We start from the raw sequence: 27,712 nt of genomic DNA, 5'->3' as shown, positions 1-27,712 counted from the left end.
AAAACTCCTACAACTGCTTCTTAACTAGTCATCCTACCATGACCTCATTCTCTTTTTTCTTTTTCCACTTGTTCTTTTTAGATACACATGACAGTGGAGTATTTTCTGACATTATACATACCCGGAGTGTAACGTATTCTAAAAAGGATCCCATTCTTGCTATTGTACATGATGTGGTACACTATCACTGGTGGTATATTCACGTATGAACATAGGAAAGTTATGCCTGAAAGTTATGTCCACCATTCTTTACCCAGTTAATAGTGGCCTTTATAAAGCAGACTGGATTACAAATTTAACCTGCTCAAAAATCTACAGTGACTCTAGTGCCTATAAAGTAAAACTTGAACTCTTTGGCATGGTGTATAGTTCTATCACAAGCTGGCCCCCACTCTCCTTGCCTGCCCATTGTACCTTATGCTTTGGTTTGTAATACTTTGCACTCTCGGACAGGCCATGCACTTCTCTACACCTTGTCTCTGCTTTTTTTTTTTTTTTTTTTGGGTGCTGGGGATCGAACCCAGGGCCTTGTGCTTACGAGGCAAGCACTCTACCAACTGAGCTATCTCCCCAGCCCCTACACCTTGTCTCTGTACAGCTGTTTGAAAGGTGCTCCCTTACACCACCCTCCATGATTGTCTCCTCATTTCTCAAGGCTCATACAAATGCTATCTGTCTTGGTGAAGCTACCCTTCATGCTTCCACCTTACAAACGGGTTTCTCTCCCTTGGAATTCAATGCTGTTTCTTGGAACAGATGATTCTTCCCTTCATATCTTATTTTTTCATTATGTTTAAAAGCTCAGTTTTGGGGGTTCAAGTCTATCTCCACCCACTGCAGAATCCCCAAAGGCAAATAATAGGTTTCATTTATTTCTATATTCAACCTTGTCAGATTCCCCAGTACTGAGTGTCCAACACAGTGCTTTTACACTACATTATTAAATTGAACTGAAATTTGAGGTTCCATACCAGTCTTAAAAATTATAATTTCTATTAAAATTCTAATCAGGAGCACAGTGAATGATCAAAGTCTCTCATTCTAATACCCTATCAATTCTGAGCCAAAAACAGTTATATACTTACATTCACTAGGAGAGAGAAATCAGTAACCAGTTGACTAAGTTCAATTAAATCCTTAAAAAGAGAAAGAGAGAAAGTTACTTATTTTTATGCCTCACAGTTACCAAGAAGAAAATAATTTTTAACATACCGCTTCTAAGGTTTCCCATGACTCTGCAGCATTTTGATCTCGAGGAATTTCAGGCAATGCATATATCTGAGTCAAACTCTGAGAGCTAGCTTCATCTTCAGTATTGTGAAATGCTCCTGGATGAACACAGATTCATGTATGGAATTTGCTTTTTAGCAAGGGCACAGCATGAATCAATGTCATAAAACAACTGCCATGAAAATGCTCAGAAATTAAATTTGGGCTAATAGTTCAAGTTGATTATTCTACGAGAACAGAATTATTTATCCTTGGGCAGCTTGTTTCCTTGGTTAGTTAATACACATTTTTTTTGGTCTATCCAGAAAGTCATCTACAAAATGGTTACAAATACCATCTATCCAATCCGAATAACAGAAGAACCAGCAAAGGGAAATTAATCTATTTGGCCAGTATTCCATAAGGAGACACCCAATGTTTCACTGCTAAATTCTTAACCTTTTATTTGGTTATGTTAGTAATAAATATAAGATATACAAGGTAATGAAAGCAGGTGTAAAGAGGTAGCTCAGTGGTGGAGCACTTGCCTAGCATGAACAAGGCCCAGGGTTTGACTCCTAGCACTGCATCCACTGTTGACAATGAGTTTGTCACCAAATGAACATTTTTGTACATATTGTCACTGTTCTCATTAAAGTCATTCTTCTGGTACATTACTCCATTGTTTCCTCTGTTTCTTTTCTGGGTTTTAAAAAGCTTTCAACCCATTAACATTTTGCTTATTTAACACTGCTATAATGATAAATTAATTTATAATAAAAATTCATCTTAAAAGTGCTTCGTATTTCCTCATATTGGTTTTACCAATCTTTCATTCATTCAACTGACATTTATTACATGCTGACCATAGGCCAGTCAGTATGACACAGTGCTGGGGACACTATAAAAACAATTAGGAAATTCTGTCACAGTGGTGCACACCTGTAATCCCAGCAACTCAGGAGACTGAGGCAGGAGGTTCACAAGCTCAACTTTTAGTGAGATCCTGTCTCAAAATAAAAATTAAAAAGAGCTGGGGATGTGGTACAGTGGTAGGGCATCCCTGGTTTAAATCCCACGTAGCCTGCCTGCCCCACCCCTCAACAAAAGTTCTCAGGAGGCAACATCCAGTAGTGATTAGGAGCATGGGTCTAGCCAGAAAGACTTAGGTTAGAGTCTTAGTTTGGCTATGTACTAGCTCTTTGACTTGAGAAGGTATTTCATTTCTGGCTTATTTTTCTCATTTGCAAGATAACTTGATTTTACTTTGCACAGCACCTGGCTTATACATAAAAACAAATGCTTAATAAATAGTTACTACTACTACCACTGCTATTGCTGCTATTATTAATAGAGCTAACCATAAAATGTGTGACGCACACCAGTTAACAGTAAAGTTCATTCAAGATAGTCTGGTAAAACAAGATGTATTCCATTTGTTTACAATAAAAATGGAAGAAAAAAAAAAGATAGTCTGGTAAGACTATGATGTGGGTCACTATAGAGTGCTACGTGAGCCTGGAAGAAGCCCACAAACCTTCCTCTGTGGTGGAGAGAGTGGTCAGAGAAAACTCTGAGCCTGAAGCCCAAGGATGAACAAATCATAAAGGTACAGGAAGATGCAGACTATACCAGGTCAGGGGAAAAAAAAAAAAAACTAAAAGAAGGTCCATATAGTTGATGCATAGACTGCAAAGAGAAAAGCAAAGGCTGAGGCTACATATCCAAGCTGAGGTTTTCATGGCATTGTAAATCATGTTAAAGAGTTGTGTCTTTCTCACAAGATCACTAAGGAACCATGGAAAGGAGACCACTGGGAAGTGGGAAGTTGCCACAATCAGATTTTAGATTTTAAAAGAAAGCCAAAGCTGCAGGGTGAAGAATACATTAAGGTTGGAGTTGAAAGGTGAAGAAATGAAAGTGAAAGACCAGTTGGGAGGCTTTCCAGTATGTCCAGGGCAGTATGTCCAGCTCCAGGACAGTGAGAGTGGAAATGGAAAGAAGAGACCTGAAGTCTTATTTTTCCCTTTTCACTTCAAGCTCAAAATACCTATCATTTTAACAATTTCTGGCCACCCATTAGGTACTGTGTTTGGTGCCAGGGATGGAAAAGTAAATAAATCATCGTGCCTACTCTCAAAGAACTTATATTCTAGAAAAGTCAGAAATACAAAGAGACCATCATAAAACAATGGGAAAGTTCATTGATATCTCTTTATCCAGATGAGCAGAGATACATGTAGTTTTCTGTGGAAGTTCCAACCTGGGGGTGACATCTGATCCAGCTTGATGTGGTATACAAGGGAAGGCTTTCTAGAAAAGTTGATACAACTGGTTGCAGAAGAGAGGAATATAATTCTAGACAGAGAAACTTGATTAAACAAAGGCCCTCAAGAAAGGAAAAGCATCACTAATATAAAATTAGCATTTCAGTGCTAACAAAACATGAAGTAAAATAAAAGAGTTATAAGGATAAGACATTATAGATGATGAGGAGGGAGCCTGTTGACCAGGTTAAGACTCTAGACTTTATGTGGCAGACAACAGAGAGTTGTAGGAGGTTATAAGTGGGTTTTGAAATGACATAATGACATGTGACCTGATCTACTCCTAAAAGTCAATCGTTATAAACCTATGTCCATATTTTCTTTTGTTTCCTTATTTCAAAACATTTAATTGAATGATATTCTATAAAATTGCATTACTACAGTTATCTTCAAAATTTATGAACACTTAATCTCTCAATAAAAAACTTATTTGAACTGTTTAAAAAGAGCATAGTCTGTAGACTTAAAAGTAATTTGTAGGTTTATCAGGATTGACTGTGTTCTTTTAATTTTGAATTTATTTTAAAATATTCCTTAAAGGAGCAAAAACATCAGATACAGAACAAGTTTTACATTACAGCATTATGATAAATACCCAATACTTTAAAAGTTCTCAAAGAGTTTTGTAAATGCTTAAAATATTTACTTAATACCTTAAGTAATCATCATTAAGATACTTTCATTTTCACTTTAACCAAGATAAATGCATTACCATATGACCTTTCTTCTACTTAACATTCCTACATATTGGTGAACAATGATAACTTCATTATTATCAGACCAAATGCAAAGCAGAACTTTATGACCTTGCCCACTCTAAAGATTTTTTAAGCTATAACCTATGTACTATTAAAAAGGATTTAAATGGAGTATGTTAGGGTATATATAGAAAAAGAGGAAATATTATCATATGTAAATTCTTTATCTAAAATAAGGGATGAGAAATGTTTGACATTTAAATAAACATAAAAGATTTCCCTTAGTAAAAAATAAGAAATATTTAAGTCATTTACGTCTCACTCGAAACCAAACTGCGTATGCATCTTAGTTCAAATAGAATCTTAGAACAAAGAAGCCTATTCTCTGCCGTAGAAAACCCTGCTGGAAACTTAAAACTCTGAACATCACTAATCAATTCAAGGCATGACTATCAATTAAGAAAGCAAACCTTTTAATTTCTACAACTCCCATCATTCAATTTCAACTTGTACCTCAGTGATCATCCTTTGTCTTTGAACTCTTGCAAACTTCTACAGATTGCTGAGGCAAAACACTGACATAGATTATAGCCACAGGAAAGAGCACTGAAGAACTTTAGCTTGTTCACAGAAGTAAAAAACTGTAATTGTTTCACATTACATAACAATTTCAGTCCTGCCCATGTACAAACAACTGTAAGCATAAAGGGCAAGCATGTGTATCACTCACCCTGTTCCTCAAACTCTAAAATTGGTGTTAAAAACTTATTATTCACATAAATTCAAATAAACATTAAGACAGTTGACACACTTTAGTTGAAGTGAGAAATAAATTAAACAGCATGACTATAAGATTTTTTCCTCCTCTTCTATACATATTCAAATATTCTCTCCCTCTTTCCCCATACTTCATAAATAGCAATGCTCCTACTAAAATTACAACAGAAAACATGAAATCCCCACTAAACTTCACCATATTAAGGAAAAGTTTCACTAAAATCTAGATTAATTAAAAAGCATCTTGGCCAGGTGTGGTGGTTCACACCTGTAATCCCAGTGACTCAGGAGGCTGGGGCAGGAGGATTGCAAGTTTAAGGCCAGCCTCAGCAACTTAGTAAGGCCCTAAGCAATTTAGCAAGACCCTATCTAAAAAATAAAAATAAATAAAAAGGGCTGGGATGCAGTTCAGTGGTAAAGTTCCCCTGGATTAAATCCTTGGCAAAGAAAGAAAAAAGAAAAAGAAAAAACAATCCTTAATTTCTTTCAAGTTTTGATAGTTTAAGAGTGAATTAATTTGCTGATAACCTATATAAACCCATCTATCAAAATAAAATTACTTCTAAGCCATAGTTTAACCTAACTGTAAAGAAAGACCATTGAGCAAATTAAAACCAGCTGGGAGCAGTGGTACCTGCCTGTACTCCCAGCTACTCAGGAAGCCAAAGTAGGAGGATCACAAGTTCAAGGCTAACCTTGGCAACTTAGTAATACTCTATCGCAACATAAAAATTAGAAAGGGCCAGGGAAGTACGTCAATGGTAGAGAGCCTGGGTTCAATCCCCTGTACTGCAAACAATTTTTAAAAAAATTAAAACCAACAGAAAAATATATCTCCTGAATAATATAATACAAAACTATCTACATATCTCACAAAAATGTTCTATACATGTATATACCTGAGATAAAAATCTAATATTCTACCAAATTCAATATGCTGGTCTGAACTTCCCAGCAGCTTTAAGATTGGATTCTTTTGTGACTATCTGCTTAAAATGTAATAAGATTCTGTTCCTACTGTGCTGTTGAAGTGTGTGTCCTGGTTGGAAGTAAAGAAAGACAAAAAATGAAGAGAAGCACTGATTCGCTCTGTATGGCTTGAACCACCTTTCTAAATACAAATCAGATTTGTGGGCTCATCACTTCTCTTGGTGGGAAGCAATATGCTAAAAATGAAACTAGACACACAAGTGAGACAGAAGGAGTTTCTCAGATCAACCAAGATTGGCAGAGAAGATTTGCTTCAGGAATTCTTAGAATCTGGACAAAAGAAACAGCAAAATCATCACAGCTTCCCCCTAAACTTAATAAGCTTCTTTCATTCTCCAGAGCACATAAAACGTCCTATTCTACTTCTTATTTCTATCTGTAAATGAAAAACTATTTTTGCATTTTTTATCTCACTCATGGAAATGTGGCAACATTGCTCCTGAATCTCTGCTGATGTTTCCAACCAATTTATTTAGAATCAGACTTGTAAAGGAAAAAGTATTTTAAGGCACTTAACTTCTATGCAAATAAAACATTTTTCTATATAGGCTGTCACTACTATAATGAGTATCTAAAGCAAAAATAAGGAAAAACCAGAGAACACAGGATAAAAACATGCAGAATGACAGAAAAGAGTCTATAGTTAGAAGACCACATATGGAGCAAACCCGATTCCTACCCACTATTAAAAGTGTTATGTAAATCAGTCACTTGAATCCTTTTCATTATTCTTCTCCTTTCCCATCCTGTCAATTATCTGTTAATAATTTTTTTTTTTTTTAATTTAAGGCAATCCAGTAGTACTCACACTTGGTAAAATACTCAGGCACTTGGTGAGACAGTAATTTTAACTGCTTTCTGTTGGCAATGTATTCATAGTCAAAGCACAATCTGACCAAGAGACTATTCAGAATTGAAATTCTACATGCTGTTTTAGGTTTAGCTTAGGTAGTGACTTTATAAATAGAAAGACTGTCTTAAAGCAACACTAGTTTCAGAGATTTAATTTTGTAGCTTTCTCCCAATAGCAAGTAATTAGATATTTAACCTATTTGGTATCCCATGAATGAATTGAGAACTTTGAAAATCAATAGAGCTGGAAAATGAATTTTGCCAATTTCTCCTCCCTCATCCTATGGTTCTATCCTAATCTTTTTCATTTCCTTTCTATACATGCTTCCTCAAATTCTGCCAATCTTAGTCTTTATACCACTCTGCTTCCTAAGGAAAAAGTTAATTATCAGCAGGTTGGGTAAATGACTTCCTCTAATAATCACCCAGTTTCTCTAATGATACATAAATCCAAGTTTCTTAAGCACAAACGTGGACTTCCACTGGTAGAAACACAAACAATGCAAAAATAAAATGTAAATTAAGGTAAGCATTAGATTATCAATATATTGTGAGAAAACTCTCAGAACTCAAAATTTTACTTGACAAGAAATTGCTGGGGATGGGTTCAATGCTAAATAGCAAAAGAGACTGATGCCAGATACTTTTTCCAGAATATTCAGCTTATCTTCACTGTTATTACTGCCATCACAACTGTCACACTGTCTGGGTACATAAGGTGGCCCCCTAATCAAACTGAACTATAAAGCCTAATGTCTCTACATATGCAGATAAAACATCAGTTTGTGCTAAGTGATAACAGCCTTCTTCCTCACCAACATGGCAGTGGTAACTACAGATGAACAGAAATGAAAACTGTAACTACAAACTATTAAAAACATGATTCCCAAATAATCTTCAAACAAGGGTTGAATGCTAACATCTCTTTCTCCTCAAAACATTTAGACACTGGTTATCCCCAGAGTGAAGTGATTGTAGCACATGTGAAACTGCAAAATTGTCCCTAAAAAGATACTTATTTATGTATTTATAAAACATTTATGAGGGCTGGGGTTGTGGCTCAGTGGTAGAGTGCTTGCCTAGCATGCATGGGACCCTGGATTTAATCCTCAGCATCACATAAAAGTAAAATAAAGGTATCGTGTCCACCTACAACTAAAAAATATTAACAAAAAATTTATGAATGGTCTGCTATGTGTAAAACATTGTGCTAAATTCTAAGGATACAACAAAACAAGATTACCCAGAAACTCTGAATAACAGCCTAAATATTTCTTCCAGTATTTTTTATTCCCCTATAATTACTGCATCCTTAGTACTAAAAATATAAACTTAAAAATCATCTGGATTTGGAGATAGGGAGTGGTATAAGAGTAAATAAAAATAAAGAAAAACTGGGCAAGCATAACTTCCTTAAGATTCTATTATAATTCATACCTTATTTACACTTTACCTTTTTCACAAGGACTAAAGGCATCTTATGATACTTAAGATATAATAAGATGGAATTAATAAAAAATAAAAGCTAAACAATAAAACAAAAAAGTAGAAAACAAAGGCAACAATTATAAAATAAACACAGGTTACTTTAAAAATTTAAATCTTGGTGATTAAAAAATTTGGCTTTAAGCTCTATAGTACATAACTCAAGTAGGGAAGCCTTACCAGTCACTCCATTCAATACCCATAAGATTAAAAAAAAAAAAAAAAACTTTGAAGTATTACTATGGATTAAACCAAGAATTTTTCAGAATTAAAGACACTATTATAGTGGGCTGGGGTTGTGGCTCAGTGGTAGAGCACTTGCCTAGCATGTGTGAGGCACTGGGTTCAATTCTCAGCATCACATATAAATAAATGAATAAATAAAATAAAGGTCAAAAAATTTTATTAAAAAAAAGACACCATTATAAAGAAGTGGTCAATGATTATCAACTAGATCTTTAGAAAGATAAAGGGAAATTTTTACAGGGCTGTTTAATCTTAGAGTATCACTTCGTAAAAGTTAAAGGCATGACACCCACTGCAGACTTTATCGTCAGGTAAATTCAGAGAACTGAGTTGGGAGAGAGATCTAATATCTCCTGTGAAAACTAGTGTGCTTAAGGAAAAAAAAGCATGCCTGAAGATGTCACCTTTGCACTGGAAAGAAGTGAGGAGTATGCTGCAGACAAGGATGACATAGCCTTAGGAAATATTTTACATTTCTTTTCAATATACAGGCAAATAGGTATTTGAAGCTCTGAGATTCCTCTCCATATGGCAATTTATCTTGCAAATTTTCCAGCGTACACATTTGCAGCTCACTCAGGGCCAAGGATTCAACATAGTGGGATAGCAGGTAACCCCTGGAGACCTACAGATAATCAGCAATCTCTATGCGAAGAGGTGAGCTTTAATTAACTGCATTACTGTGACCAAGAATAAGACTTTGTATAATACATTACCACCAACAGTCATGGATCTGGTCAAAGGAGGCTGTAATAAAGTTTCTTCATCATTAAATTGTTTCTTAAGTTCTTCGACAGATTCCAAATGGAGTTGGAGAAATTCTGCTGTTGCTGCTGATGCTTCTTCTTTAACAGGATCTATCATTCTCTTCAGAAGTATCAGGTCATCCTTTTGGACTTTCAAACAAAGCTTCTCCATTTCTCGGATATTGGAGCGCAGTTGCTATAAAGAAAAAAAATCACTAATGTCACTGGCTTTTAATATAAAACATTTGTTTTTCAGAAGTACTTTGTTATAATGATTGTGAATGGAATGATTATGCTTTCTCTACAATAGAAGGTGTGCCATAATACTTTTCTATTTTCCACATCTTTAGAATCCACATTCTCATTCTTTGAACTATTTAGCAGTTTTCCATCATTAAATGTGATTATTCCACAAAGGTAATAAGTGCTCTGCAGAAAAAAAATCAAACACTATAGAAACATATAAAGAAAAACAGATTTTCCCATTTCACTAATCCCATACCTTCTCTTCCCAATTCTACCATGTATTTCTCATGGCAATGCACACATTTGACATATATAGGCCTTCTCTCTTTATTAAAAAAATGGATAATATTATGCATAACAATCTATAACTTGTCAGTAACACCCCAACTTGACAATATTATCATGGGCATCCCTCCTGATCAATAGTTACACCAATAGTTACACTAATATTCCATAATATTGATGGTCTAATGCTTCTATCTTACCATGATCCTATACTTCCTTCAACCTTATGTCCACGCATCATTCCAATATGAGCTAGAAAACCTTGGGATAAATGGATTGTATATTCAAAACCTATGATTGACAGGCACTAAAATGTCAAAATTATATAACCTTAAGGGCTTCTCAAGTTGTGCCTGATTATTTCACAGGAAGGAAACAAGTCTAAACACATAGCAGAATTAGGACAACAGACCACATCTAAGTCCTAGACCAATATTGTTTCCAACACACTACCACATCCTGACTGAGTGACTCCTTTCTGGATTAAAACCTTGTTATATATTTGCCATATAGTCTATAGAGATATTTTAGGCAATATTATCTTTTTTGTTTGTTTGTTTGTTTTTGTACCTGGGATTGAACCCAGAGGCACTTTATCACTGAGCCACATCCCCAGCCCTTTTTTAATTTTATTTTTAATTTGAGACAGGGTCTCACTAAGTTGATTAGGGCCTCACTAAATTGTTGAGGCTGCCCTCAAACTTGTGATCCTCCTGCTTCAGCCTTCTGAGTCACTGGGATTATAGGTGCGTGTCACCATACCCAGTTAGGCAATATTATCATGAAGGAGCACTGATGTTTTCCTGTAAACTCGATAAGCATTTATCTGTCACATATTATTCTTCTCTTAAAGAACTTGTACATATGTCTGTGTCTCCAGGTAAATTATAGTAAACAGCTAAGAATTCTTTTATTATGGGTAAATCTGTCACATATTCTTCTCTCCTAAAGGACTTGTTCATATATCTGTGTCAACAGATGGATTATCATGTCCAACTAAGAACTCTATTACTATGGATGAAGGGAAAAATTTTTTAAAGGAAAGACAATGCCTACTTAAGTATAAAATATGATACTATAATAACAAATATAATAATAAAAAAATTTAAAAAACATAACTAATGACTACATTTTTGTCAATACTTACTATAAGCTATCCATTGTGGTAAGTGGTTAACCTCCGCAATATATCTTTAAAATGTATATTACCATTATTATCACTTTACAGAAGAGAAAATTAAAGCAAGAAGTAAAAAAAGTAGCCCCGGATCACACTGCTAGTAAATGATACAATTAGAAATCAAATTCAGGCCAAGGATCTTATAACACTAGGCAACAGAAATATAATACAAAACACATGTACTTAATTTCTTTAATAATCACATTAGAAAAAAGAATCAGTTGAAATTAATTTTAATACTTATTTAACCCAATGTATCTGAAATATTAGTGCAACATGCAATCAACATAAAATTATGAATTGAGTATTTTATATTATTTTATTTGTAGCCAATCTTAGAAACTGGGTATAGATCTTATATTCACAACACATCTTAATATAAACTAGCCACATTTTAAGTGCTCATCAGCCCTCTGTGACTTGGAGCTACCACAATGCATAGCACAGGTATGGAGTCTCTCTAAAATCAAATAGTAGGAACAGGATAGCAAAACTACATGTAAAAAACATAAAGTAGGTGTTCCTATTTCTGGAAATAGTATACCAGATGACTCAGAATAACTTTCCCACTAATGATTATTTTAAAAGCTGAATGAAAAAAGTCATAAAACCAACTGAAAGAAAAAAAACTCAAAAGCATCAAAAAGTAAACAAGATAATAAGTAATTTGTAAGACAAGAACTGGGCAAAGATGGAAATCCAGAAAAGTAGTCCTGAACTCAGGTCACATTTGCTTTGGTAATACTCACATAACAATGCAAACTCACAAAGGTTGGGATAAAAATTCAAAGGCAGGACATGCTAACTATAAGGGCCCTGGTGCTTTGGGCTGGGATTTTAAAGCGTTATACCCTAGAAGCACAGGTACACTGCACAGATATACCTCTCACATGAACAGGAGATCAGCTTCCTATCTCTTGAGTAGCTTACAAAACCCCTACACTCTGAAATTGTACAAAGATAATCTTAGAAAGTGTCCTCAGGAGCAAAAAAATAAGTCAAATGCAAATCCTCTCATAAGGAAGATAACATCATTCCTACCTTCAAATAATTTTTCAAATATAATCTCCACCAATCAATCAAAGATAATCATATATGTAAGGACATATGGAACATGAAGAAGCAGAAGAAACAACAAACAAACATACAAATGGACATCTGTCAATTTATAAATTTACAAAATATTTATAGTTATTTTGTTCACAGATATAAAAAAATCAAGCTTGAAAATTAGCAATTAAAAAGTATATAAAGCAATGTATAGATTTTTAAAAAGATTTAATATTCCATAATTTTAAAATAGAGTGTCCAAAAGAAAGAATTTAATAAATGAATTTAGCTGTATATTAAGTCCAGCTGAAGAAAAAGTGAAAAATAGATCTAAAGAATCTATGTAAAAAATACAGAAGGAAAGTTAAAAATATAGAAGAGGAAGTTAAAAGACATAGAGAAATTTATTTAACTGCAATAATAATAATAATAATAATAAATAATATATTTATTTAGAATCAGAAGATAGAAAACAAGTTTGAAATATGTATAATCAGAAAAATGAGAGATTAAAACTCCATTTATGTATTATGCATATGTATATGTATGATATATCAAAATGTATAAATGCATTCTACTATCATGTACATCTAATTAGAACAAATAAAAAATTAATAAAAAAAGATAATGGCTGAGAATTTCCAAAAACAGAGGGAGGAAAGATATCAATCCACAGATTCAAGAAGGTCAACAAATCCTGAAAAGGATAAATAAAAAGAAAAATATGCCTAGGTAAAACAAACGAAAAGAGGAGAAAAAAGATGTTCAAGAGGAACTAGTGACAAAACTGTTTACTGCAGAGTCAGTCAGAACATAACATAACTTCTCAATAGCAATAATGAAAGCCTGAAGACAACTAAATAATGTATTCAAAGTACAGAAAGAAAACTGCTGTAAACTTAAAAGTATTCCCTGCAAAGACATCCTTCAAGACCAAAGGTAAAATAATATTTTTAGAAAAACAAAAACTGAGCAATTATCTTCAGCATATACATGGTAAATAACATTTAAATGGAGGAACATACACGGAACTGAAATATTCTAGTGTGCTTGTGTTATCTGCGTTGCTATGAATGTATGTTGTACTTTTTATTAAAAGTCTATAATATAAAAGCTAACAGAGAAAATTTAAAAAATATAAAATCATCCCCCAAAAAGTAAAGATGGAGATGAAAAAGAACCAAAAAGGCAGAGTTAGAATGCACATAATAGCATGAAAGATTTAAACTGAAATATATCACCAATTGTATTAAATATAAATGAAATAAGTATTCCAGCTGTAAAATGAAGAAAAAATGGATAAAAAAGCAAAAGAAGTACATTTATGACATATTTAAAAAAATAAAAGAATGGAAAAATACATAACCCTAATACTCTCCAATAAAAATCACTGTAGCAATATTGATATCACAGAAAACAGACTTTAAAGTCAGAACATTACTAGAACTACAAAACTGTTTTATAATAATAATACCTTCACCAGGAACATATAATTCTAAAGTTTGGTACCTAATAACATAGCCACAAAATATGTAATCCAAAAGCTGACAGAACTACAAAGAAAAATTTAAATCCACAATCATAACGGAAGGCTTTTACCTTTTCAGTAACTGATGGAACGAATGGACAAATGATATAAGTTAGGCATAGGGGATTTAAACAAGATTAACACAAACTTGATCTAAGTTATATAGAACATTACACTGAACAAGTTGAGAATATACATGTAAAAAACACAGGCAGCATTTACAGAAATTGACTATGTACTATCTTAAGTTCTATAATACTTTGATCATAATATATTTAACTTGAAATAATTAGTGGAAAATATAGCTACATACACACCATGTATTTAGAAAAATATTCTATATAATTCATAGGTCAAAGAAGAAATCACAATGGAAATTAAAGATGCTTTGAACTGAATGAAAAGAAAATAATTCATACTAAAACTTATAGCCAGCTAAAAACCATAGTTAGAAATGTATGGTATGCCTTTACGCCATGTACAAACAGAGAAGCAACATGTATCCCATTTGTTTACAATAAAATTTAAAAAAAAAAAAGAAAAGTATATAAGTCCTTATACATTAGAAACGAAGAAAGGCCAGAAAGTAACCTACTAAATATCTAGTCTAATAAACCCAAAAATAGCAAAAATGAATGCAAAGGTAGAAAGGAGAAAATAATAAAGATGTGAACATAAATTTGATGCAACAGAAAAATAAACACACATTAGATCAAAGCCAAAACTTAATTTGGAAATATTTTAAAAAATTGTTAAACCTGAGAGGTAGTTCAAAATAACAGAGAAGGCACAAATAACCAAAATCAGAAATAAACAAAAGGGGATATCATTTATATTCTGATCTTACAGAATTAAACAAGACAATATTATGAACAAATAAATGCCAATACATTAGAAAAGTTAGATGAAATAGATAAATTCCTAGAAAACTACAATTTACCAAGCTGATAAGTAGAAATCTCAATAGTCACATAACTATTAAAGAAATTAAATCCATTATTTTGAGATTCCCCTGCCTTCTCCCATTCCATACACAAGACAAAACCAACCAAATCAAAAAACCCAGCATGAATGGTTTCACTGGCCAATTCTACCAAACATTTAAAAGAAATTACATAAATTCTTCGAGGGAATGGTAAAAGATCATTTTCTAACTCTTTTTGATAGCAGAAACTCAATATAAAGCTTGACAAGGGGAGTAAGATAAAGGAAAAATTCACACTAGACTCATGTACTCTCATGCACAAGGATACACAAATCCTAAAGAAAATGTCAGCAATTGAAATCTGGGAGCACATAAAAATACAGCAATAATAGTAAGTGAACAGATAATTCATTTCAATAGATGGACTGGAAGACTATTATAGATGACAACAGGTAAAGTTCAAGTCAGACACAAAAGATTTGTTTAATATAATTTATATTATGTTAAAAAAAACAGGTTAAAGTATAGTCTTAAAGACTCCCTTTTTTACTTCTGTAAAATCATGCAGAAAAGTTTGGAAGTATTTACCACAGAAATCAAGATAGTGATTACTTTGGGGGAGGTGGATATAATTGGGAAGAGGCTACGAAACCCTTCTGGTATGCTGACAGTGGTCTATTTCTTTCTTTTTCTATTCAAATGAACACACATTATTTTTATTTTAAATTCAGATTTCTAAAAGGAAATTTCATCACCCTAATTACATACTTTTACAAGCCTGCACACTGGCAGAAAGATGGTCCACAGTTCCTAATATTGAGCACATATACAAAAACAAAACTTTGTAAATTAAAGAAAAACTAACATACTTTCATCTATCCAGTAATTATTTTTAAAATTTGCTGAATTCTTAATCTGAGCTGTGGCACATGAGTATTCACAGTATAATTATTTAGGTGTATACTTAGGATTTAGGCATTTATATTATAGTTTAAAATAAAAAAAGTTTTAATATCTTTAGAAAAGAATATTATATTAGCCTGAAGGGTAAATAAACATAAGGATAGAAAAGAAGTTGAAAACATTTGAGTAGGAAAAAATTCAGTAGGGATCTTATTGTGGAAGTATATTAAGTACCATCTACTGGATAAAAGATATTAATTCACCCATTTGATTAGACTATAAAGTTTGTCAGAACAGAGACTGCATCTAACTTCTTCACCACTGTGTCCTTTCAAGGCTGTATTTAGTTCTTAGTACAAAGTACAACTCAATAAACATGGTAAATGAATAAATTCCTTCTTAATATTTTCCACAAAGTAGCACAGTAGTGATCCAACAGTAAGACAGATCACCAGGTATCATGAAATCAACCAAGATTCTGCCCTGGAAGAGCACAATATTAGTCACAAGCATATGAAATACTTCTTTCATTGGGCAGAAGAAACAATGAAAAGAGCTACTACTTTGGAATTAATTCTGACGTACAAGAATAAAATAATGTAGTGAAAATAAGAAAGTGCTTTAGAGTTCTTAATGGTTAGGAATACTGGGACTAGTGATTTTTTTAGGGAGGTTAATATTATCAACTTCAAAGAAAAACAGCTGTATGATGCCATAACATAAATTATATTGTGATAAGAAGATACTATTTTTGAAAAGATACAATTTAGTTTCTTAAATATGAATTTCTCACACTATAAAAACAAATTAACCTCATAAGAAAGACAATAGTGGCATCTAAAGAATCTGATTGTGGAGGATATGTTATGGTAAGTTCAGGATTTTAAGAGACTTGTCAAAAAAAAGGGAATGAAAGGCACATGAATACAAGAGTGGTGTGAAACAAGGAGAATCAAGTAAGTAAAGTAAGAGCCCAGAATGAGCGGAGGCTGGTGAAAAATGTTAAGAACAATAAAAAGGATTTTAAAAACACATGTACAGCAAGAACATGAAAGAAGGTTCAGGCCTACTGCTTGGGGCAGATGGTATAATGTTAACAGATGATGCAGAGAAAGCAGAACTACTTAACTCCTATTTTGTTTTTGATTATTAAGGAGAAATTCAAAATTGAAAGGGGTAAGAAACATGTTCAAAGGAAATTTTTAAAAACGTACCTTTACTGTAAGGATCTAGATAGGTTTCATGAAGGAGGGGAGATTTGTCTTTGAAAAAAACTCATGGGAAAAAAGAACATACTAAATATAAAGAACGCATTGGAAAGAAACAAGCCTTCTCAATAATATATTTTATCAATTTTGGGACACAATACTTTTTCTACATTTAACATCACTGAAATTAGAACACTGTATCTTACATTAGATGGTAAAAAAGCATTGTGTCATTCTTAACTAGCAGTGCTTCTTCTTTCTTAGAGGTATACAAAATAATAGTGTATCTTACAACTGATCATGTCTTGGATTTAATTTCCTAAGATTCTGTAGAACTTATGCCAACTGGAGTAAAGTCCAATAATCCTAAATTCTGATTAATTAGTACATAAAAATTTGAAGCAAATTTTAAATTATAATTTCCTCTAAAGCTGACAATAACCTAAAATAATTTACATTCTAATGATATTTATTTTGGAATCTACTCTTCTATCTTTCCTTCCATTCCCTACCTGGCCTTGTTCTCAATTTTTTCTTCTTTTCTCCTAATTTCTGCCTACTATCATTGTTTTCCACTGTCTTCCTCTCTCTTTTATGTTGCTTCCTTTTTTTAGAAATTAGTTCAAGTGTTCTATATTTCTCCTAGTAAAATCATGAACACATTTCACGTCTACAAATTCCAAGGCTGATTTTATTTTTGTGCATATGTGCTATTTATGGAACTAGGATTGATTCTCTGCAGAGGAGTATCTTTCCAAATGTTGTCTGAAATCTACTGAATCAGAATCTCTAAGGTGAGTCCCAGAAACTGTGTTCTCAACAAGTTCTACATCATTACTACCTTGGAGAAAAAGCAAGGATGATCAAGTTTTCTATAAAAGTCAAGTTAATGTTCTTCAGTGAATTACTATAGTAACAATTTCTAATTCTTTCACTTAGGTTCAAATTTTTATCAGAAAATCTTTTTTAAAGCCAATGTTTTCTTATTCCACAGAAGAAAACTGCTAAGCCTATTTTACTTATAGACCTAAAACATAATGAGGAACTTCTGGTTTTGGCCAAGGTGGTCTCACAACAGAGTACTAGAAAGGAGAGAGCCACACAGAGAAGAATCCTGGAGGTAATGCAGAGAGGTCATTGATATATTGGTATTTAAGGTTCACTGAAGATCTGTATTTATCAGAAAACTGACTAGAACATTTTATGTGAGTAAACTACCCAAAGCTGGGGAACCAACCAACTGCAAAAGTTAAAAGGAATAGTGTCTAGGACTCACTCAAAGCTGGAAACAATGCCTGTTCCCATCAACTAAACTGGAAAAACTCAATTCACAAGACATTGTGTAGAGTACTTAGAAAGGTCTTGTCTCAGTAGGTAAGAAGGAATATATATTAAGAACACCCTATGTACTCCCACAGGTAAGCTCCAGTTAATGAATCATCAAAGTAAGCCCTAAAAGAATCAAACTGTTTCCAAGTAACTAGTAACTTACTGACTTTCCAGAACAAAGCACAAAATGATTTATAGTAACATAAAAACATTCAGCATCTAACAAGGTAAAGAGACTCAATTAAAGATCACCAGACATACAGAGAAACAAGAAAACCTGACCCATAATAAGAATAATCAATGATCAAAATAGACCTATGTTTGACATAGATATTAGAATTAATAGAAACAGATATTAAAATAATTATTAGAACTGTGTTTTATAAGCCACTGTGGTGGTGTATGCCTATAATCCCAGAACCTAGAGAAGCTCAAGCAAGAGGATTCCAAGTTTGAAGCCAACTTAGCAAGGCCCTGTCTCAAAATAAAATAAATAGGACTGGGGGATGTGACTCAGTGATAAAGCACCCTTGGGTTTAATTCCCAGTTCCCCCTTCCCCCCTAAAATAATTTTATTCCATATGTTCAAAAAGTTAAGTAGAGACATGGAAGGTATTTTAAAAGACCCAAAGCAAAATTACAGAGATGAAACTATAACATGTGATATATTTAAAAATATACTGAATGGATCAATGGCAAATTCAGCACTGCTGCTACTGAGATTAGTAACATGAGGCAAAGCAATAGATACTATTTTTTAAAGAAACTGGTGTTTATTTTCCATAACCTTATTTCTATTTTGCTTAATAAGTATCTGCAGAACAGCTCAAGACCACTCCTTATCCTGAAGAGATTTAATAGATACTTTACAAAAATGAAACAGAGAGAAAAAAATTAAAAAACTGAGGAGTATGAATGAGCTGTGAGATAACATTAAGCAATATATATGCAATTTGAGTTCTTGAAGAAGGGAAGGAGACAGAAAAACATTTGAAGAAGTAGTGGTCAAAATATTTTTGAATTCTATGCAACAGTAAATCCAGAGATCCAAGAAGCTCAAAAAACTCAAAGCACAAGGCAAATGAAGAAAATGCTACAAGGTCTATCATAATCAAAGTGCCTCAAACCAGTAATAAAAGTAAACTCTAAAAAGCAGCCAGAGAAAACAGAAACATTACATAACAGAGAAACAAAGATAAAAATGAAGCAGATTTCTCATAAGAATGCAAGTGATAATCAACATCTTTAAAATAGTGAAAAAAAAAAGTCAATGTAGAATTCCATACATGGCAAAATTTCATTTAAAAAGGGTGAAATAGTTTTAAGATATATGAAATCTAAACAAATTCATCATAGCAGAACCACACATTCCAAGAAATGTTAAAGAAAGTCTTTAAGGCAAAAAGAAATCAAAACAGATGAAAATACAATAGATCTATGCAAAAGTATTAATAAGCAAATCAGTAATGGAAATGACAAAGGTAAATAAATATATAAGATTTTCCCCTTAATAGCTAAATAACTTCAAAATATAATTGCCTGCTTAAGTATAATACTTAATTGGCTGTCAAGATAATACTATTGAAGTATTATAAGGTATATAACATATGTAAAGTAAAATACATGAGAACAACAGCATGAAGACTGGGAAAGGAGAAACAGAAGTATAGGTAAGTTTCATAAACATGTATAAAATATAATATAATACCTTGAAGATAAACTACAATAAGAAGTACACTACAAGCCCTAAAGCAACAACTATAATAGTAGAATTACATGTAGTAAGACAAGAAAAGAGACAAAACAGAATAAAAAAAAATTCAACTCAAAAGAAAACAGATAATCACTAGGCAAATGAAAATTAAAATCAGGAGCTACCACTACAGACATATTAGAATGGCTAAAATTAAGAAAACTATGTCAAATATTGGCAAGGACATGGAAGAACTGGGTGGGAATATAAAATGGTACAATCACATTGGAAAACAGTGTGGCATTTTCTTAAAAACTACAACTACCATATGATCCAGTCATTCCATTCCTAAGTATTTAACCAAGAGCAATGAAATTCTTTGCCCATTCAAAGATTTGTACCCAAATATTCATAGCAACTTTATTTGTAATAGCCCAAAGCTAAACAAAGCAAAAGCCCATCAATAGATAAATGTATAAATCATGGTATAACCATATAATAGAATATTATTCAATAATGAAAATAAATGAAATGCTGATACACATTACAACATGGATGAATCTCAGAATATTTATGCAAAGTGAAAGACGGCAGATTTTCAAAAAAGATACATATTGTATGACTATATTATATGATATATTGTATATATTACTTAAAATTCTAGGAAAGCAGGTCAGTGGTTGCCTGAGTATGGAGGGTTGGGGGAGAGCAAGACAGATGTGGCAGAAAGAGATCAAGAATGTATGGGGTTACAAAAGAATATAAAAAAAACATTTTAAGGTGATACATATATTATTATCTTGATTGTAGGTATAGTCTTACAGTATGTACATGTCCAAACTTAAATATTTAAAATATGTGCACCTTATTGTATGTCAATTATACACCAAGAGACTTGTTTGAAAAAAGCAGAAAGAAAAATGCAAAACAATATATATTATTTAAATACAGTTATATGAACAGAAACAATAAATCTAAAATCAGGCAAAAAGATTTCCTTCAGATGAAGGTGGGAGCAAGGGAAATAGAATCAAAAAAGGGGACAAAAGGGGCTTGGGTGGGATTTGTAAAGTTTTCTTCAACAAAAGTAAAGGAAGCAATATGGCAGAACATTCACATGTCTGACATAACTGGGTGATGACACTATGTAGTGTTTGTTGTATTATTTTTGTCACTATTTAAATTTTTGTACGTTTTAAGTGTGTGTATGTAATTTCTCAAAAAGTACTTCAATGTTAAAGTTGATATTAGAGCAACGCCTTATTTTTCTATCAAGTAGGTTCAGAATCACATACTAAGGTTACAAAGACAGTACGTAAAAATCTAACATATCAGGCCTCTTATATTCTATACAAATTGTTTGTACGTGTATGTATCTGCCTTCTTTTAAACAATAGTACCCTGATTGTCATACTAGCCACCAAATTGGTGTTCTTGGTTCTAACCTTGCCCCTTTAGAGTCTATCCTTTTCATAACAGTCAAGTGATCTTTTAAAGTTAAATCAGGTCATAATCTGCTCAGGAATTTCCCAAAGTTTTCTACCCGACTCTGATTACCACATCCTGCCAGGCCTTCCATGATATGATCAAGCTGATTTCTCTGACTTAAAACTCCTATACTCTCCTTGCTCACACCAGTCACACAACCTCCTTACTACTCCTTGAATATGCCGAGCATCTTCCCCCTCACAGAATTCACACTCAATTTTCCCTCTGCCTAGAAAACTCCATTCTCCCATAGTTTGTGCCTTCACTTCCTTCAGGTCTTGCCTCAAACATCATCATCTTCTATAACCACTATTCATATAGAAGCTCCTTACCATCTATGATTCTTTGTTCCCCTGAATCTGCTTTACTTTTCTTCTTGGCACTTGTAATCATCTAACATATTATACGTTAATTTACTTTAAAACAAATCTTTCTAAAAAATAACAAATATCAGCAAGGATGTAGAGAAAGGGGAACTACTGCCCACTCTTGGTGGGAATGTAAATTAGCACAGTCATGAAAAACAATATGGGTATACAGCCAAAGGAAATAAAAACAGTAGGTCAAAGAGGTATCTGTATTCCTATGGTTATGGCATACTATTCACAGTAGCCCAGTTAAAGAATCAAACTAAGTGTCCATTAATGATGAATGGATAAAGAAAATGTGGAAACACACACACACACACACACACACACACACACACGATGGAATATTATTCATACTATTTAGCCATTAACAACAAATGAAATTCTGTCACTCACAAGGATGAATCTGAAGGACATTATGTGAAATAAGACATGCACAAAAGGATAAAAATCATGTTACCTAAGGGAGAATCTAAAAATGTTGACCTCATAGCAACTGAGAGTAGAATAGTGGTGACCAGAGGCTGGGGATAAGTAGAAGAGGTTAGTCAACCAGTACACAGGTACAGTTAGATAGGAGGACTAAGTTCTGGTGTGCTATTGCACAGCAGGGTGACTACTATTAACAAGGATATATTGTAAGCTGGGCTTGGTGGCAAATGCCTGTAATCCCAGTGGCTCTGGAGGCTAAGGTAGGAGATCTCAAGTTCAAAGCCAGCCTCAGCAACTCAGTGAGACCCTGTCACTAAATAAAATACAAAACAGAGCTGGGGATGTGGTTCAATGGTTGAGTGCCCCTGAGTTCAATCCCCAGCACAAAAATAATAATAATAATAAATTGTATATTTGAAAACAGCTGGAAAACAGGATTTTGAATGCTCTTACAATAAAAGAAACGATAAATATTTGAGGTGATGGAAAATGTTTACTACCTTGATTTTACCATCATACAATGTATACATATATCAGAGCATACCCTATGTCCCATAAACATGTACAATTATTATGTCAATTAAAAATAAAAATTTTAAAGTGAAAATAAAATCTGTCTCTGCTCTCTGTACTTGCCTCTTTCAACATACAAGTTCTATTAAAACAAGAATAGTCTCTCTTCCAACAATCAGGTCAGAAAGGCAGATGCGCCAATATCTCAAAATTTGCAGAAATATCAATGAGTTTAACTCATTCAAATAATTTAAAAAAAAAGAAAGTACATCAACTCAGTATTTAATAAGCTTCACAGAATGCAAACAGCAAACTGTAAACTATGGCCAGACTTTCAGAACAATAAAGATGACTTTCAATTTCTCTCTAGTTTTAGTTTAATAACTAGCTATGAATTTTTGCCTTTCAGAAATATCATCAAACTTCTGTCTCAAGATTAAAAGATATATTCAAATATATACTCACTCTATAATGATAATTGTAAAAAGTAATTATTCTAAGTTAATTGAAAATTCTAAAAAATTGCTAATTATGTATTTAATGATTAAAAGATGAGTGGCTATGCATATATTTGCCTTCATTAAATATTGATTTAGGATTCCTAATGTGTTTTTACAACATGTAATTTTAAGAAAAAATTGTGTATAGCAGAAAACATTTGGTATCATAATAATTAATCTGATTTCTTTACAAACCAAACACAAGTCCACTGGTAAACATTTAAATAACAGAGTAAACACATTCTAGAAATCATGTAATTTATTATTAAGGACTCCAGAGTTATATCTAATTTAATTAACATAAATATGGACTAGTCTTTATTTGTATTCTCTAATCACTATGATAAGGTATTGACAGTAGTATAATGATTTCACACTTTAATAATGAAAGGTACAAAAAAGAATGGATAGATTAATATGTGCTAATAATGTAATTTAAAACTTACAAGAAAAGAATGGATGATGGAAACATATATACATATATCTGAATCGCTCAAAAATATTAAAACATTAAAAAGTAAAAAGAAAAATCAAAGGAGAAAAATGACTTCATTTATTAAAATATCTAATAAGTACCCACTCTACAGGTATTAAGTGCAGAACCCAGTCCCTTTCTGCCTGAGTTAATATTGAAACAATCTATAGATTAAAAAGAAAACATGAAGGTACTACATTGGATTAGTTCTCATTAAGGATTCTTCAATGCCAACTAGGAGCAGTGAGACTATGCCAGATAAATTGGATTCCTTACTACCACTTATTTAGACAAACACTAAATTTCTCAAATTTAGACAAATACTAAATTTATTTATTTATTTTTTTACTTTAGACAAACACTAAATTCTGCTCTTCAGTTTCCTTTTATCTAAAAAATGAAGATAATACTCCTTTATCCAGAACCCAGATAGCTGGAACTGTATCATTTATTGGTTTCTGTAATACATTTAACAATCACATACTGACTTACATTAACTTTTACTAAAATTTTAAACAATTATTTAAATATTTAATTAACTTTTTTTGAATTGTCATCTGGACAAGTTCCTTCATAGCAGAAATTGTTACACAATTATCACAATCCTCTATTATCAACCAGGATGTTACTGTATGTTACATATGTGGGGAGAAGGGCAGGGAAGACTGAGCTTTTAAAATTATATTTCAGGCTTCTGTATAACAAGTTCATGAAAATAGGGAAAGTAATGCAATTATAATGTTTTAAATTAAACAAAAAAAAGCCAACATTTTGTTAGCTGAATCTAGTAGTTAAAACTGGAAGTATCAAATCAAACTTGTTATTACTAATTCTTCTTATTTACCGAACATCTACTATATATCTACAGGGGCTGTGTAGACCCTGGACACACATGATGGACAATCCTTGTGACCATTCCAAAAGTTAGGAACTATTATGCTAATTTGACAGCTGAGGAAACTGATGTTCAGAATAGTAAATAACTTGTTCAAACAGACAGTACTGCATATGATTCAAATGATCACGAAAAATTTAATTGGTATACAGTATAATGAGATTTTACTTTCAGAAAAATAACATGTATAAAGAGCATTAAGAATTCTTTTGCAGAGGGAGCTATTGCTTTTTATAGTCTTTAAAAAGAGATATATTTGAATAAGCTTATTTATAACCAACTGTTTCTTCCAATAACTAGTGAGACAGATTGAAAAAAAAAAAAACACAAAGAATCAAAACAAGAAAGAATCAGAAAAATATGGATGATATTAAAAGAGAAGAAAAATATTACTCAAATAGTTAAACCATAAAAAGAAGATACAAAGAGATTATAGACTATTATAAAATATAGTTAAAAGATAACTGGCTCATAGGAAAATTAACTATATCTACATATAGCTGCAAAAATTAGCATAATTTAAAAGAAAAGCAACATTTTAACACAGCCCCCCCCCCCGCCACACAACCTAAAATGTAACGTGTCTAAGAATAGATTTATAACATAATTTGAAACAAATAAAATATTATTTATCTTCTTGATCTTAGGATAGAGGATTCCTTGAACACGACACCAAAAGCAGGAACCATAAAAGAAAAGACTGAGAAATTAGACCATATGTAATTAAAAAGTACTTTCTCTCAAAAGATACCATAATGAAAGTGAAAAGATAGTTCTTAATTACATAAGTGCAATAGTGATAAATTTGGAAAACTTATGACTGTTCGTGAAATTATTTCTCCAAAAATAACTTTTTCACAAACTAGAAAAAACTAGTCTATACACAAAATTCAGGGAGATATAAATAAAACTAAGCAAATACCTATATCTAACAGTACTTTTAATCTCACTATTTTAATGATACAAACAAATGTTCCTTGCCAGATGGAGGTCAATAATGTAAACATATATATATATATGTGTGTGTGTGTGTGTGTGTATATATATATATATACACATTTATATATTAAATCAGTAAACAAATACTTTGACCATAGTCAATATCTCAAACAAATCCTGTGATTTTTTTAATAATATATTGAACAGTGAGGGTGGTAAGAAATCCAAGTCATAATAATCTCATTAACATTAACATGCTCAGTACCATTCGATAAACACTGAATCTTTTGAGTACCAGGTGCTGTGGAACATACATATAGACCTATAGTTCCTGCTCCTCAGCCCTATAATCTAGTTATCACACAGTAAAATATAGACAGATATATTCTATTTCCACCTAAATCTCATATCAAATCTGGTTTTGTCTATTTCCCTAACTCTAAGCTACTAACATCTTATTTCCTTCACCTCTGTGACCTTTCCTAATGACCTCTTGCATTCATTTTTCATTGTATCCCAATCTTTTCAAAATACTGCAGCTACACTAACTTTTTTAAAATGCAAGAGGATGTGTATTTTTTGGAGATACTGATTCTGGATTCAGAAACATGAGGCGGAGCTAAAAAAAAAAAAAAAGGTGGGGGGTTGTGTGAAAGCCTGAAGAAAGTCCAACAGCCTTCATCTAAGCTGCCTCGGTATCTCTGTAAATTAAGGACCTGTCTGCCCTGGCATTAGGAAACTGAACCAGAACAATCTCTAGATACTGATACTTGGCAGTTCTCCCAAGGAAAATGCCAACTTGCCAAAGTACCTTTAAGTGAAGCTTACTAGGAGACAAGCAAATAGTTTTTTAGTGTCTCGAAAAATAAAAGAACCTATTACACCCATAGAAGAAAGGCTATGAAAAAGGAAAAAGAGAACATGAAAAAGCTCTCACAAATTAAATATCATAAGGACAGAAATAACTAACTCAATACAAAGAGTTGAAGATAGACCTAAGGAAATCTCTCAGAAAACAGAAGATAAAATTATACATGCAATCTAAGAGTTCTAACATTCAATAGAACAGGGGTTGGGAAACCTTTTCTGTAAAGGATCTGATAATAAGCTTAGACTTTATAGGCCACAGTCTCTGTTACAACTACACCATTTTGCCATCATAGTATGAAAACAGTCAAAAAAAGAAGTAAACAAATGGGACAGACAAAAGGCCAGATATGCCTATGGCCACAGTTTGCTGACCATTAAAATAAAAGATCTAAAAAATAAAAAAATAAGAAAGCAGCGGCTGGACTCACCTAGCATGTGTGAGGCACTGGGTTTGATCCTCAACACCATATAAAAATAAATAAAATAAATGTATTGTGTCCATCTACAAGTAAATATATATACATATAAATAGAAGTATATGTATTATATATAAATATACATATATATACACACACACATATATATGTACACGTCTCATGTGTGTATGTGCATGTGTGCCAAAACAGAAAAGACAGGAGAATAAATTATCAAAGATAAATTCTCAGAACTAAAGAATATGAATTTTTCGATTGAAAGGGTCCAACATAATGCACAAGATCATCAGTTCAGAATACCAGGGATAAGCAGATCACAAAGCTCCCAAAGAGAGAGAAAAAAAAAGTCCTACACAGATTGGGAAATCAGATGATACCAGCTTTTTAAAGAGTAACACAAAAGAGTTGGAAGGCCTTCACTACTGAAAGAGAATTCCAAATAGAATTCTACACCTAACAAAGTTATCAATCATGTAGTAGAGGATTAAAGGCTGTTTTTAGACATACCATTCCTTAAATATTTACCTCCAGGCACTGAAGAATTATTCTAACAAAATAATGAAGTAAATTAAAAAATGAGGGAGACAAGATATTCAGGAAAACAGGGACTCAACACAAAGGAGCATCTAAGGGAAGTTCCAGAGCAGCGCTGTTTGGCAAGACTGGAAAGGGAATACACAGTGCAGCTGGGGGAAGAAGGGCTTCAGGAGGGAGGTATCAAAATAAAGAATGAAACTGATACATCTGAGCATATGAAAAACATCCTGAAAACATGTGACAGTGATGTGGAGCATTTGAAAGAAATAATCACAAATATACTGAAAGTCAGGCAAGTTTTAAAAACAAGGCAATTATTAACTTCCAAAAAAGTATACTATACCGTACTGTATGTACTGTATTTCACTAGTTGGTTTGGCAGAAAACAATATCTCAATAATCAAAACAATGAGATACTGAGCACTAATTTAACCAAAGTTTGCAATATATGTAATTATATAGGGGAAAGGGAGGTAGGAGAGTAAAGTGAGAAACTAGAACTCCACCTATTATGGCAAGAAATAAAGAGTAACACCTAATCAGAAAATACCAATCTATTCATGGTATTCAGTAAGAAAGAGGTA

General features: G+C 32.6%; 1 protein-coding gene across 1 annotated transcript in view; it reads right to left on the bottom strand.

The window, feature by feature from the left end:
- STX17 (syntaxin 17) overlaps window positions 1-27,712 on the bottom strand; it is a 51,729-nt gene that overhangs the window by 7,716 nt on the left and 16,301 nt on the right. Inside the window, exons 4-6 of the mRNA XM_079112262.1 lie at window positions 9,301-9,526; window positions 1,213-1,328; window positions 1,086-1,136 (exon numbers count right to left, since the gene is read on the bottom strand). Of these exons, the coding sequence (XP_078968388.1) occupies window positions 1,086-1,136; window positions 1,213-1,328; window positions 9,301-9,526 (393 nt within the window). The remainder of the gene's footprint in view (window positions 1-1,085; window positions 1,137-1,212; window positions 1,329-9,300; window positions 9,527-27,712) is intronic.

The sequence above is a fragment of the Sciurus vulgaris genome, assembly GCF_902686455.1.
Source record: "Sciurus vulgaris genome assembly, chromosome: 15".
NCBI classification, from domain to species: Eukaryota; Metazoa; Chordata; class Mammalia; order Rodentia; family Sciuridae; genus Sciurus; species Sciurus vulgaris.
Note: the sequence above shows the minus strand (reverse complement) of the source record. Positions and strands in the feature narration are given on the sequence as shown.